The 14,411-nt window shown below is 38.2% G+C and overlaps 1 protein-coding gene across 14 annotated transcripts in view; it reads left to right on the top strand.

Annotated features, from left to right (window-relative positions):
• The window catches only part of Cfap20dc (CFAP20 domain containing), a 241,213-nt gene that overhangs the window by 110,400 nt on the left and 116,402 nt on the right, over positions 1 to 14,411 (top strand). For all 14 annotated transcript variants that reach the window (XM_021244038.2, XM_004864448.3, XM_087182493.1 and 11 more), the window contains one exon: positions 3,610 to 3,747. In XM_021244038.2, coding sequence (XP_021099697.1) covers positions 3,610 to 3,747 — 138 coding nt within the window. The remainder of the gene's footprint in view (positions 1 to 3,609; positions 3,748 to 14,411) is intronic.

The raw sequence follows: 14,411 nt of genomic DNA, 5'->3' as shown, positions 1-14,411 counted from the left end.
ATATTAAACACAGAATGGTTCATTTTATGATGACTTTATGGCCAAAGAAAGGTGAACAGGGTTACAAAGTCACTCAGACATTCTAATACAGCCTCATACTGGGGGCAAAGACGTCAAAAAAACCCACCATCTGGAGGTGTAGCTCAGTGACACCATGCCTGCCTGGCAAGCGCAAGGTCCTGAGTTCGATACCCAGTACCGGGGGAAAAAAAAAAACCATCTGGTTGTGTTTGGCTGCCATGTGAGCAAATCTGTTAGCTCTCTCCTTAGCCTTCTCTTCCGTGTACCAATTTGCCATTCTGAATTGACCACTCCAGCCAGTATTACGTGCTTTTAGATTTATTAGCAAACTAGTTTAGGTTTGACTATGTCATTATCCAGACATTAATCAGGTAACCTGTATGTTTCCTTAAACAGATGCTTCCAGAAGATAGAACTTAACTGAAAGAACAGTTGACAGGCCCTGTTCCCTTAGAATCTGACTGCCAGCTTTATATGCTGTTTACCGTCTGGGGAAAAGTTAGGATTTCCAAATAAATGTGCAGGGAGTACTTTTCACTATCCAGCTGAGCAAAGAACAACCAAAGGAGGATAAAAGACTTGGCAGCTGCATTTAATTTAGTTGGGCTGTTATTAGGGCCTTTTGCCTGTGCATGTTTGCTCAGCGTCCCCTTCCAACCAGGTCCTGGACTAACTGCATCACTAGGGTTCTCCCATTGCCCTCTCCCTTCCTACCAACTCTGGTGCACTGTCTTTCCTTCAGTTCCCTAAAGGCACCAGATTCCTTCTGCCTTCATAAGCTCAAGTCCTACATTCCCTCTGTCTGGATGTGCACTCCCACATTTCACCAGTTTGTTTGCTACTCATACTTTTTGACTCCATTTAGATATTTCTTTATCAACTTTTTCTGATCGCAGTACTATTAAACTCCTCTCTGGTGCTCTTTCATCACCTTGAACTTTGCCTTCTCAGCAGTGAAAGTTTCAATAAAATAGTTATTGTGATTTGACTTGTTTTATAGTCTCTGCTAGGTATAAACTTCAGGAAGACAAAGACAGGGTCACTGTAGCTTATCACTAGATTCCCGGCCACCAGATGAGGGCCTACCACTTAATAGAAGGTCAGTAAATAAGCGTATAGTAGAAGGATCACAAGTTCAAAGCCAGACTGGGCAACTTAGCAGACCCTGTCTCAAAATAAAAAGGGTTGGAGATGTAGCTCAGTGGTAGAGCACTTGCCTAGCATGAGCAGGCCCTGGTTCAATCTCTAGTACTGAAAAAAGAAAACAAAATGTTCAGGAAAGAAGGCAGACCATGCTCTCTATGGACTCGAAATTCAGCACTGTTTAATTTTTATGTAGAATCTCTATGCTATTTTTCAGGATTAATCCTTACCTTTAAATTAAGCAATAAATGCTAGTAAAATAACCTCATAATTAGATACAAAGAAGGAGAGAAGTTAGTGGAAGGTGGCTGGTGGGGAAATGAGTTAACTTCCAGTTAGGGCTACAGAGCACTCAGCTGTCAGGTAATAAATAGTCATAAAGTTCTTGATAGTTTTGTTTCACAAAAATAAGACTAATGTAGTTTCCAAGTATTCTTCCGTGAAGTTCCAGAAAAAGTTTGAGAACCAGTAATTACTAAATGAGCTTGCTGACCTGTTATTTAGCTTTCCATCACTATAACAGAATGCCTGAGATGATCATCTTACAAGAGAAAAAGTTTATTTCCGCTCACAGTCCATAATCAGTCCTGTTGCCTTGGGCTGGTGGTGAGGCAGGAAACCATGGTGGAAGCATGTGATGGAGCAAAACTGCTCACTTTATGGCTAGGTAGCAACAGAAAGAGGAAGAGAGCTGGTCCCGTGACCCTGGCATGCTAGGATCTCACATTAGGCCCCACTTCTCAGTGGCACCACCCTGAGGGTCCAGCCTTCAGCACATGGGCCTCTGGAGATTTAACATCCAAGCTGCATCACAGCTGCCCTGTGTTTCTAAATAACCAACCACTAGTTTTCAGCTTCTTTCATTTCAAGATTTATTCTCCCCACGGTCTCCCTAAAAGAGTAACCCATTTAGTAGTGAGACACTCCACAGTGCAAAGGAGAGTAGCAGCATACAGAAAGGCAGGGTGGCACAAAGGCCATTGGAGTCTTTACTATGAGATCTGACTTGTGTTCACCGCATTCCTGTAAGATTCGGGTTGGAGTTTTGTCCTCATCTCTGCTTTGTTCTGTTTCCCATAAAGCATGGATTTATGTCATTGGAGATTTGCTGTCTTCCCTTGTTAGTTACTAACTCAGGTATTTGGTGTATTTGAAATGTCGTGGGGCATCATATCCTGTACTGTTTACACATACCCATAGCAAAGTTTCCATGATTTCTCTGACAAGATTCAGAATACAATATTTTATTTTAGTTTCTTATTGACCTCCAGAGTTCTCTTCTTTTAATATAATATCCTATTCCATAAAACAAGTGCTGGAAATTTAAAATGTTTATTTTTTAGAAATTATAAATACTTGCCAGGCATGGTGGTACAAGCCTATAATCCCAGCACTCAGGAGGCTGAAGCAGGAGAATTGCTGCAAGTGTGAGGCCAACCTGGGCTACATAGTGAGTTCAAGGCCAGCCTGCACTATATAGCAAGAACTTGTCTCAAATAAAAATTATAAACACCTGTTTACAAAGGTCTTTGAGTTTCTAAATTTAACTTTACTTTAGATTTAAAAATTGAAATTACCAAATAAAATGGAGTGGACATTTCTAAGGCTTTTGATACTATTGTGTAGTAAAATTGCTTCCTAGGACATTAATGCTGATTTCTATTTCTACTTGCTGCAAATGACAAGGGATAATAAATCTACAATAAAAGAGGCTGTACAAATAGGATAAAACACACTAATAATCAAATGGGTTAAGGACACAAATAGAAAATTTGCTAAAAAGAAAATTAAATTATTCTCACAATTATACACGAATAAAACTGAAACAACATACTATTTTAACTTTAATAAACTATTTTTCCTTGAAAGTACTCAAAGGCAAGATGTTAACATTAAGTAAAGTTGGATAAAGGTCATATATGAAACTACTTTTTAAAACTTTTTATTAACTCTGAAGTTATTTCAAAATAGAAAGCTAAAAACTAAATTTTACCTATTCAGTGGCCATGGCCTCTTAGATTATTCAATAATGTCACTGTTTATGGATATGGTATATCCTAGAAATCTTAATTGGCGTACACCTAACTAGTTCTCTCAAGTCACACCTCTAATATTGAAAGTAAATATAAAATATTTTCTCTGGATGTTCTCATTTATTTTAGTTCTTTGAACTCAATGCCTATGTTTTACATTTTGTCCCATTTAATCCTATCTATACTGTATCTAGAGCCATTAGAAGTAACCAATAAAATTACCATGCTCACTTTATAGACATAAAAATCAAGGCTTAAAGGTTGGGTAACCTATCCAAAGTCATACTCTGAAATGTTTCACTTTAATTGGTTTCATTCATAGGGTATGTCCATTTGGCAAAAAATAGGCTACAGTTTGGAAGTGACCATTTGTCTTTACTTCCAGCTGTATATTGTGTTCCCTTTTCAACAGATGAACCCACAGACATTATCCCACGAAGCTGCCAACTAACAACAGATGTTCCACATGTCACACAGCTGCTGAACATGACTAAACTTCGCCAAACTGAAATAAAATTTGGAGGACATCCACTAAGATCAGCAGAGTCGGGTAAGCATTGAGGCATCTAAATTATAAGCATAATATGTCTACACCCCCCAGTAAGTTATGACTTCCTCCAAAGAAGGAACTATACTTTTTTATCCTTGGCACTTAGCATAGTACTTACCATATACCAGGCCAGAGGGTACAAATTCAAATCACTACTGAGGTCAAGAAGATAACATAAATGAATAATTTAGGCTGCTGCCTGGATATTTGACATATAGAAACATTTTCTACTTCAGCAATCAATTTGACTCGGATATGAGGGGGCAGGGATACAGGGGAAATATGAGGTGGTACTTCAGAGAAATGGATCTTCTACTGAAGCAGTCTTCACACTTTGCAAATGATACGTTAGATGGCAGTTAACACTATGCCCCCATGAGGAGCTGTAGGGAGTAGTAGGGACCGCAGCCAACTGAAGGCTGATTCGTAGCATAGAAGAGGTAGCTGCAGTGTTGCCAGTGTTGCCGTGCAATCCTCCCAGAGGAACTGGGCATCAGAAGGTTTATAAGTTCTATAATTTTAAAATACTGTGTTAAAGTTTTCATAAACATTCTGCGGACCAAACAAAACATGCCAGGGCTACCGGTAATTCGCCCTCTGTAACAGCATGACTGTTATCCAAATGAGTGACTAGCACTTACAAATCAAGAAATCTGAAGTACCGAAGCTTCTTGTATATTGGAACCACCTGGAACATTTTTAAAGTGCTTAATTTTTTTTCCTAGCTGGGCATGGTGAAGCACACCTATAATCCCAGCACTTGGGAGGCTAAGGCAGGAGGGTTGGGGGTTCAAGGGCCGACTACATAGAGACCCTGTCTCAAGAAAATTATTTTTCTGATATCTATGCTCTGCTTCCAGAGATTCTGATAAAAGAGCATAACATTGGGTTACAACAACCCATCCCATACTTTTCTACTAAAAATGTGTGCTTTAGCATAATAGTAGCCGGCTGTGTGTCTCAGTAACTGTGCCTGGGGGATACAGGAAGCAACCTTAGTGTTTACGCACTTGGTACAATGAACAGCAAGGTGTGTGCACATGTGCAAAAGTGTCAAACTAAGATTTTTAACCACATAATCCTCCATCTGACAAGTCCTGTGTATGCTTACCTGAGCACCACAGGGGGTAAAATACACCCACACCACTCTTCTGTTATGAAAATATGTATTTTATCATAATGGAATGTGGGTGTGAGTCATAGTAGCTGCACCTGGAGAAAGTAAAAAGCCATCTGTGCATTCACCCACTTGGCAGACAAACAGCAAGGTGTGTACTGGAGCTCCAAAGCAGTGACAGGTGAGTTTTATCCATGAAATGCTAAATTTCTGTGCATTTAAGATTTATTTTGGAAAAAGCTATCTTTTTATTTTTGTGGTAGAAGTAGCCCGATTGAGTACAATGGCACAGGAAAAACCAGATTTGCAAATTTTGGAAGTCAAAAGTCAGTCATCAGACTCATACATGGATGATGAAGATGAAAATGACTTTGACATTGGCTGTGTGAGCCAAAGTCCCTGTGACAGTGAAATGGAACAACACAAAGTGACATTATAGTTGCTGCAACAACATCTGCTATATCAATCAACTGATATAGACACAGGAAATGTAGATCTCCTTGATTCAGAAGACAAAACAGCAATGTGAGTGCATTTTTGACTAATTGAAATGTTGCAGAATGGTCATGCAACCAAATGGAACAATCCAGTGTTAAAACTGGGCCCAAAAATAGAGTGAAGATCTGCCAGGGGTGAAACCTATTGGGCAGAATGCCAGCACTGCCATTCAGTGTTGGAAATTGTAACAGACAAAATGCTACAAGATGTTGTCCAATACACAAAGTCTGAAATACAGGTAAAATGTTCTGTATGCACCAGTAATCATATGGAAAATTGTATTTATTATGACACCTCCCTTGCTGAACTGAAAGCGTTCATAAGTCTGCTGTACTTACCAGGGATTTCTCATAGTAATCACAGGAATGTAAAAGACTTATGGAAAAGTGATGAGTCAAAATACAGCATTTATACCCTTGTGGATGCAAAGACATTATGCTTTCAATTTAGAAATTTATCCTGGAACTCAGCCACCAGGTTCTTATTCATAGAATAATAAAGCAAATGATGTTGTGAACAGACTTGTTGGCTCCCATCTCCCACACTAATCAGAATTCAACAATTGGTTTATCGGTTTCCAGTTGATGTTATATTTGCTAACAGAGCACAAGTTGACCAGTGTAGGAATTGTACACAGGAACAAAGCAGAAATTTCAAATGAAATGTTGCAATTTCAAAACAGAATTATATAGTACAGTCTTTGGATTTCAGAAAGATTTACATTGGCCTTGTATATGGCAAAGAAAAACAAACTGGTATTGTTGGTGTCAGTATTGCACCACAATGGAAATATTGAGAGGGAAATTTCAACAAATCGGATGCCTGAGATGGAAACTTTCAGTTATGCAGCAGATATAATGTCACTTGAAACACACGGTGTTGGCCAGTGGTTGTGTTTTACTAGATCCTAAACATGTGTGGCATAAATAGCTTGATCATTTACAAAGAAAATAACAACTGCAAAATACCATGGAGAAATTTTCTTAGAGGGTTGGGATTGGAACTCATAAGAGATCATTTATGGCAGAGGAAAAACAAAATGTTTCTGCCCAGGGAATTATGCAAAAAAATTGTGGAGCACACTGGTGAGCTAATAGGTGAACAGGCAGGTGCAGCATCCCAAAGACCTTCTACGAGAATAGGAAAACCAAAAAGATGTCAACTATGCCCTACAAGAAGGGACAGGAAAACAAGACATATGTGCTATCAATATAAGCAATACTTGTGACTAGATCGTGCAGTTGTCACGTGTGAAGACTGCCTTGGGAGTGACAGTTGAAGCAAAGGTTATTTCTGTGGTAGACTTTTGTTTGTGTTTACATTGTAGTTCACATGGGTTTGTATTTCTAATATTAACTTTTAAGTTTTGTAAGCAATTACACAGCTGATGTGAAAATGTTGATGTCTATTCAAAGCACCCATTACATATTTGATATTTTATTGCTCTCTCGTTTTCCTGCTAAGTTCACATTGTACAATACAGTAGGAAGCTCCTGACAAAACAGGAAGAGAAGAGAGGTGACAAGAATGGCCTGCCATGTAGGAAAAGAAAGCTAAGCACATGTGCTGTCAGTGTGAGCAATATGTGTGTATGAAACATGTTGTTTTCATGTGTAAAGATTGCCTTAGGTGTGATAATTGAAGTAAAGATTTTTTTTTTGTAGACTGCTATTGGTATTGTCATTGTAGTTCATATAGGAATTTATTTTTTTTTTACTTTGTAAACCAAAAAACAGTTGTTGTTGAAAATTTTGATGCTTTTTTATGAACACTCAATAAATATTAAAAATTCAAGACTTTCTCAGTATTTTTTCCTGTTAAGTACCCATTGTTTAATATAATGAAATTAAAATTAATAATTCATCAATATAAATATTCTAAACAATAAACATGGGTATTATACACCAAGTTTCTGCACCTTTGTGACAAAATTTAGATTATGCCCCTCTGTGGCCTTGGATGAGTTTGTCTTGTTTTGTTATGTTCTTTGGTTTTTTAACTCCTCTAGTGATTCTTATGTGTAGCCAGGGTTGAAAACCACTGGATAAATCAGTCCCACAAAGGCCATGTGATTCAGATGACACTCACAAACACTGAAACAATTTAGAGCAAGATAAAATGATTATTGTGATAACAGACAGGAAAGAAGAAAGAGATCTTGAAAGTACATACTGAGAATTATGTAAGTATTAGATGGAGCAGAAAACGGAAGACAAGGAGACAGTGAAATGCATGGATAAGTTGCCATGGAATTACTAAGATCAGGGCACGTGTGGACAGAAAAGCTGTGTTTAGATTATGATTGGAAGCCAGGCATGGTGGTGCGTGCCTGTAATCTCAGGATTCTGGGTGCTGTGGCAGGAGGACCGCAAATTCAAACCTGGCCTGGCCAATTTAGCAAATTAAACTGTCTCAAATTTAAAAGGCCTGGGGCCCTGGGATGTAGCTCAGAGTGAAGGACCGGGATTCAGTCCTCAGTAAGAGGCGTGGGGGCTACAATTAGAGTATACCTTACGTCCCTAAAATAAAGGAATCATAGCTTCTTTTTTACGAAGTTAAATTTGACAACAGACTTGAAGGCGAACTTTGAACTCAAGTGAGACCAGCGATTGTGGAGTACAACTGAGTATCTTTCAGCAGTCTGTCTGTCCCAGACCAGCAGTGGCTGTGAAAGACGAGAGCACCAGCCCTGGAGAATCTGCAGGGATAAAGCTGGCAGGACCTGTGGAGCCTCAGAAGACTGATAGGGATGAGAGTGATTAGGGTTTGAGGGAGGTCTTACCAAGATCAGGAGGAGGGAGATAACCTTCGTGACAGTTGCAAGAATGATCTCATTTTACTCTCTGTGTTTATCCCATGCTCATTTACCCTTAGGATATTTTCCACCTTCATTGACATCCATCTTCATCAGCATTACATGTTCTAGGTCAATGATGGTGTACTTTTTAGAGATGAGTGCCCAAACTGCCACCCCAGATCCACTCATTTATCACACGGTGCCAACACTGCAAATAAACCTGAATAGTGAGGTTTCACTTTGGCAAAAACAACTCCTACACTAACATCTTTTGTCTTAAAGGAAAAATAGCACATATGATGCCTTGGGTTCGCCACCACTGCTCTAGGTTGTATGTTCCTAGAGAATTGAACCTATTTTGTAACTTCTTCAGTATAAACCCTGGTAGAAGACTGTGTATAAGTAAAGTACATTTTATCTCTTTATTGTGACTTTTCCAAGCTTACAGAAAAGTAGAGAGAATATATAAATGAACAACATTATATGCCCATCACCTACTTCACAAAATTTGTGATAGCAAAAAGGGAAAATAATGAGAATTTATGTATTATTATGTATATTATATATAGGCACAGAGAGAAAAGGAAAGGTTATATATAATCCATGGTCGTTAAAGAGCCTGTAGAAGATAGATGAAAGATGAAAATCATCTCACTATCCATATATCCACTGTAGACACTTTGGGTCACAATTCAGTCGTAAGGAAGATTTGCCACAGGATGAAATTAGTAAGAATATTTTCAGGCTAGGGATTTAGCTCAGTGGTTCCACTACCTGCCTCACAAGCCAGAGGACCCAAGTTTGATCCCCAGTACCAAAAAAAATATATATATATTTTCAATAACAAATACTGTATCTGTAGTTCATATGCTGTGATGGCTTTCAATAACAAATGACTGAGCTATAAGGTATATCAGATAACTGTCATTGTAAATGCTCTTTTTTTCTCTTACCCCAGAGCTTAATGTTTTAAGAACTAATTATGTTTTTTTTATTAAATTCTTTTATTGGTACATTGTAGGTATACAACACAATTACATTTCTCATTGGGAATTGTACCTCTACATAATGCATCTTGGTTCTTATTTTTTCCCCATTCCTAGCCCTCCCTTCACCCCCTCCACCCTTCCCTATTTACAAAGACTTTATTTCCATTTTTTCCATTTCTCAGCATTTTTCCTTTCCCTTCTTTCCTTTCCCCTGCCCCTCCCACTACCCCTACCCCTTTGGACCTTTTCTTCCTATTTTACATTATCGATTATTCATTCTAATCATTGGTACATTTTATGTGTACAATATAGTGACAGTCAGCACTGGAAATTTGCACCTTTACATAGTCTCTCTTGGTTCTTATTTTTCACCCTTGCCCAGCCCTCCCTTCAACCCCTCCAGTCCTCCCTATTTACAAAGATTTTGTTCCTGTTTTTCCATTTTCTCATATTAATCCCATTCCCTTCTATCCTTTCCCCTACCCCTCCCACTTCCCCTTCCCCTTTGCCCCTTTTCTTCCTATTTCACATTACCTATTATACATTGAGTCCTTATTTACACTTTCAGTTTCTCACACCAGAGAAACTATTCGGTATTTATTCATGTGTGTCCTATTTATTTCACTTAAGAGTATCGCCTCAATGTGCATCCACTTAGCTATAAATGTCTCTAATTTCTCATTTTTTATGGCTGAGTAGTACTCCATTTTATTAAAAAACTGCATTTTCTTTATCCAGTCTCCAGTTGATGGACATTTGGGCTGTTTCCAAGTTTTAGCTATCACAAACTGTGCTGCTATGAACATGGGCACACATATATCACTGTGGTATGATTCTTTTAATTCTTTGGGGAAGATACCCAGCAGTGGAATAGCGGGGTCAAATGGGACTTCCAGTCCTAGTTCTTTGAGGTATCTCCATACTGATTTCCACAGTGGTTGCACCAGTCTACACTCCCACCAGCAGTGGAGCAGGGTTCCTCTTTCCCCACAGCCCTGCCAGCATTTGTTATTGGTTGATTTCATGATAGCAGCCATTCTTTCTGGAGTGAGGTGGAATCTCAGTGTTGTTTTCATTTGCATCTCTGGAATGAGCAGTGATGTTGAACATGTTTTTATATGTTTATTTGCTATTTCTACTTCTTTGTCTGAGAAATGTCTGTTCATTTCAGATGCCCATTTTCGGATTGGGTCTTTAAATTTGGGAGGTCTGATCTTTTTAAATTCTTTATAGATTTGAGATAGTAGACTTTTGTCTGAGGAAGAGCAGGTGAAGATTTTTTTCCCACATTGTGAGTTGTCTCTTCACACTTCTGGTGGTTTCTCTTGCTGTGCAGAAGCCTTTTAATAAGAAGAGATCCCATTTGTTGATTGTTTGTGCTAGTTCACGGGCAACTGAGGTTTTGTTCATAAAATCTTTTCCTACACCAATGTCTTCAAGGGCTCTACCTAACCTCTGTTCCAACTGGTTCAGAGTTTCTATTTTAATATTTAGATCTTTAATCCATTTTGATTTTAGTTTAGTGCATGGTGAGAGATACAGGTCTAGTTTTAATCTTTGTCAAGTTGAAGCCCAATTTTTCCAGCACCATTTATTAAAGAGACTATCTTTCCTCCAGTGAGGGTGTTTGGCTCCTTTATTGAAGATGAGATGGCTGAGTGTGTCTGGCGTTGTTTCTGCATCTTCTAATCTGTTCCACTGGTCCTCAGGTCTGTTTCTTTGCCAGTACCATGCTGTTTTTAATCACAGTAGCTTTGTAGTATAGTTGCAGGTTGGGGATTGTGATAGCCCCTGCCATGTCTCTGTTACCTAGAATTGCTTTTGCTATTCTGGGTCTCTTCTTGTTCCAAATGAATTTTTGGATTGTTTTCTCGAGGTCCATGAAGTATGCTGCTGGGATCTCAATTGGAATTGCATTAAATCTATATAACAGTTTTGGAAGTATGGCCATTTTCACTATATTAATCCTTCCTACCCAGGAGCAGGGGATGTCTGTCCATTTTCTGATATCATCTTCAATCTCTCTTTTCAGAGTGCCATAGTTTTCAGAGAAGAAGTCTTTGATTTCTTTCGTTAGGTTGATTCCTAGGTATTTCAGTTTTTTGGATGCTATTGTGAAAGGAATTATTTGCCCTATTTCTCTCTCAGTGAGTCTGTCATTTGTGTAGAGGAAAGCTATGGATTTTTTGTGTATTGACCTTGTAACCAGCTACGTGACTGAATTTGGTTATTAAGTCTAGAAGACTTTTGGTGGAGTTCTTGGGGTCTTTTATATAGAGTATCATGTCATCTTCAAATAATGACAATTTGACTTCTTTATTACCTATCTTTATTCCTTTTATTTCTTTCTCTTGTCTAATTGCCGTGGCTAATGTTTTCTGAAGTATATTGAACAAGAGTGGTGATAGTGGACATCCTTGTCTTGTTCCTGAGTTTAGTGTGAAGGATTTCAGGTTTTGACTATTTAGTATGATATTGGCTGTTGGTTTTTCATAGATGGCTTCTATCAGTTTGAGGTAGAGACCATCTATTCCAATTTTTTGTAGGGTTTTTATCATAAATGCATGTTGGATTTTCTCAAATGCTTTTTCTGCGTCTATGGAGATAATCATATGGTTTTTGTCCTTGGGTCTATTGATATAGTGTATTACATTGATTGATTTGCGTATGTTGAACCATCCCTGCATCCCTGGGATGAACCCCACTTGATCAGGATGTATGATCTTCTTGATGATCTTCTGCATTCTGTTTGCCAGTATCTTATTAAGGATTTTTGCATCTATGTTCATTAGTGAGATTGGCCTATAGTTCTCTTTTTCAGTTGGGTCTTTCTCTGCTTTGGAGATCAAGGTGATGCTTGCTTCCAGGAATGAATTTGGGAGGATTGCTTCCCTTTCAATTTCATTGAAGAGTTTAAACAGTAGTGGCAGCAGTTCCTCTCTAAATGTCTTGTAGAATTCAGCAGTGAAGCCACCAGGACCCGGGTTTTTTTAGTTGGTAAGTTTTTAATTACATTTTCAATTTCATTGGTTGATATTGGGTTGTTCAGAATTTTTAGGTCTTTTTTGTTCAACTCTGGTAATTCATATGTATCTAGGGATCTGTCCATTTCTTCTGTGTTGTCCATCTTATTGGCGTATAGGTTCTGGAAGTAGGTATTGATGATCCTCTGGATTTCTGCTGGGTCTGTTGTAATTTCATCCTTTTCATTCCTAATTGCATGGATTTGGACCTTTTCTTTCCTTTTTCTGACAAGTTTGGCTAAAGGTTTGTCAATTTTGTTGATTCTTTCAAAGAACCAACTCTTGGCTTCATTGATTTTTTTTGTATCGTTCTCTTAGTCTCCATTGCATTGATTTCTCCTCTGATCTTTGTAATTTCCTCCCTTGTATGAGCTTTGGGGTTGTCCTACTCTTCTTTTTCTAGAAGCTTGAGGTTCAGCATCAGGTTGTTTAATTGGGCTCATTCTGTTTTCCTAATATGCATATTCACTGCTATGAATTTCCCTCGTAAGACTGTTTTCATTGTGTCCCATAGATTCCGAAATGTTGTGTTGTCATTGTCATTTAATTGAAGGAACTGTGTGATTTCTTCTTTAATTTCCTCTGTAACCCATTGGTTATTCAGAAGTGTGTTGTTCAATTTCCACGTGTTTATGAAATTTTTTGAGTTTCTTTTGCTATGGATCTCCAATTTCATCGCACTATAGTCTGATAATATACAGGGGATAATTTCAATTCCTTTGCACTTACTTAAACATGTTCTCTGTGTGAGTATGTGGTCTATTTTGGAGAATGACCCATGTGCAGCTGAGAAGAATGTGTATTCTGATTTTGTGGGGTGAAAGACTCTGTAAACATCTGTTAAGTTCATTTGTTCAAGAGTTCGATTGAGTTCTAGTATTTCATTACTTATTTTTAGTCTAGTCGATCTATCTCTTTGTGACAGTGGGGTGTTGAGGTCCCCCACTACAATTGCATTAGTGCATATATGACTTTTCATGTCCGTTAATATTTGTTTTATATAGTTGGGTGCACTAGTGTTTGGTGCATAGATATTTATGATTTTCATCTCTTCCTCTTGGATTGTTCCCTTTACAAGGATGTAGTGTCCTTCTTCGTCTCTCTTAATCAGTGTTGGTTTGAAATCTACTTGATCTGCAAAGAGGATAGCTACTCCTGCTTTTTTTTGGGTTCCTGTCACATGGAGTATTGTTTTCCACCCTTTAACTTTCAGTCTATAAGTTTCCTGTTGAATTAAGTGTGTTTCTTATATGCAGCATGTTGTTGGATTTTGCTTCTTGACTCATTCCGCCAGTCTATTTCTTTTGATTGGTGAATTGAGACCATTAACGTTGATGGTTATAACTGAAACGTATTGACTTGTCATTGCCATGACTTTTTCTTTTTGTTGGGTTCTCCCCCTTTCCATTTAATTTCTTGTCATGCCAGATGGGTTCATTCTGCTTTGGTTCCTGGGGTTGTGATCCTCAGTGTTTGTTCCTAGGATATTGTGTAAAATTCTTTGGAGTGCTGGTTTGGTATTCACAAAGTTCCTAAGGTGCTCTTTGTCATGAAAGTATCTTATTTCTCCATACATTTTGAAAGATAGTTTTGCAGCATACATCAATCTGGATTGGAGGCTGTTTTCTTTTAGGGCTTGGAATATGTCACTCCAAGCTCTTCTTGCCTTGATGGTTTGTGTTGAGAAGTCTGCTGTGATTCTGATGGGCTTTCCTTTGTATGTGATTTGTTTCTTTTCTCTGACTGCTTGTAGAACTTTGTTCTTCTGTTGTGTTTCTGGAATCTTAACAATTATATGCCTATGTGTAGATTTTTTTTGATCAAGACTATTTGGAGTCCTATATGCCTCACTTATCTGTATGTCAAGTTCTTTTCCCCTGCTTGGGAAGTTTTCTACCATTATTCCTGTGAAGAGATTTTTTTTATGTCATCTCCACTCTCTCCTGTTTCTTCATTGAGCCCAATCAGTCTTATGTTATTCTTCTTTGCATCATCTAGCAGCTGCTGGATTGATTTCTCATGTTCCCTTATAATTTTGAAGCAGTTTTTCTTTTCCTGGTCACTAATTGCAATCTTATCTTCTATATCTTAAATTCTGTCCTCACATTGGCTCATTCTGCTGTGTAGACTTTCAGTGGAGTTTTTCATGTCCTGGAAATCTATTTCCATCTGTTTCATGCATTCCATTTGTTTCTTTGTTGGGATTCCATCATGTTCCTGAGCTCCTCTCTAGATTTATT

Source organism: Heterocephalus glaber, unplaced genomic scaffold (assembly GCF_053883595.1).
Source record: "Heterocephalus glaber isolate CG9 unplaced genomic scaffold, H.glaber_assembly_v1.0 deba00001472, whole genome shotgun sequence".
Classification (NCBI taxonomy): domain Eukaryota; kingdom Metazoa; phylum Chordata; class Mammalia; order Rodentia; family Bathyergidae; genus Heterocephalus; species Heterocephalus glaber.
The sequence above is the reverse complement of the archived record's forward strand: the minus strand, read 5'-3'. Positions and strand labels throughout refer to the sequence as shown.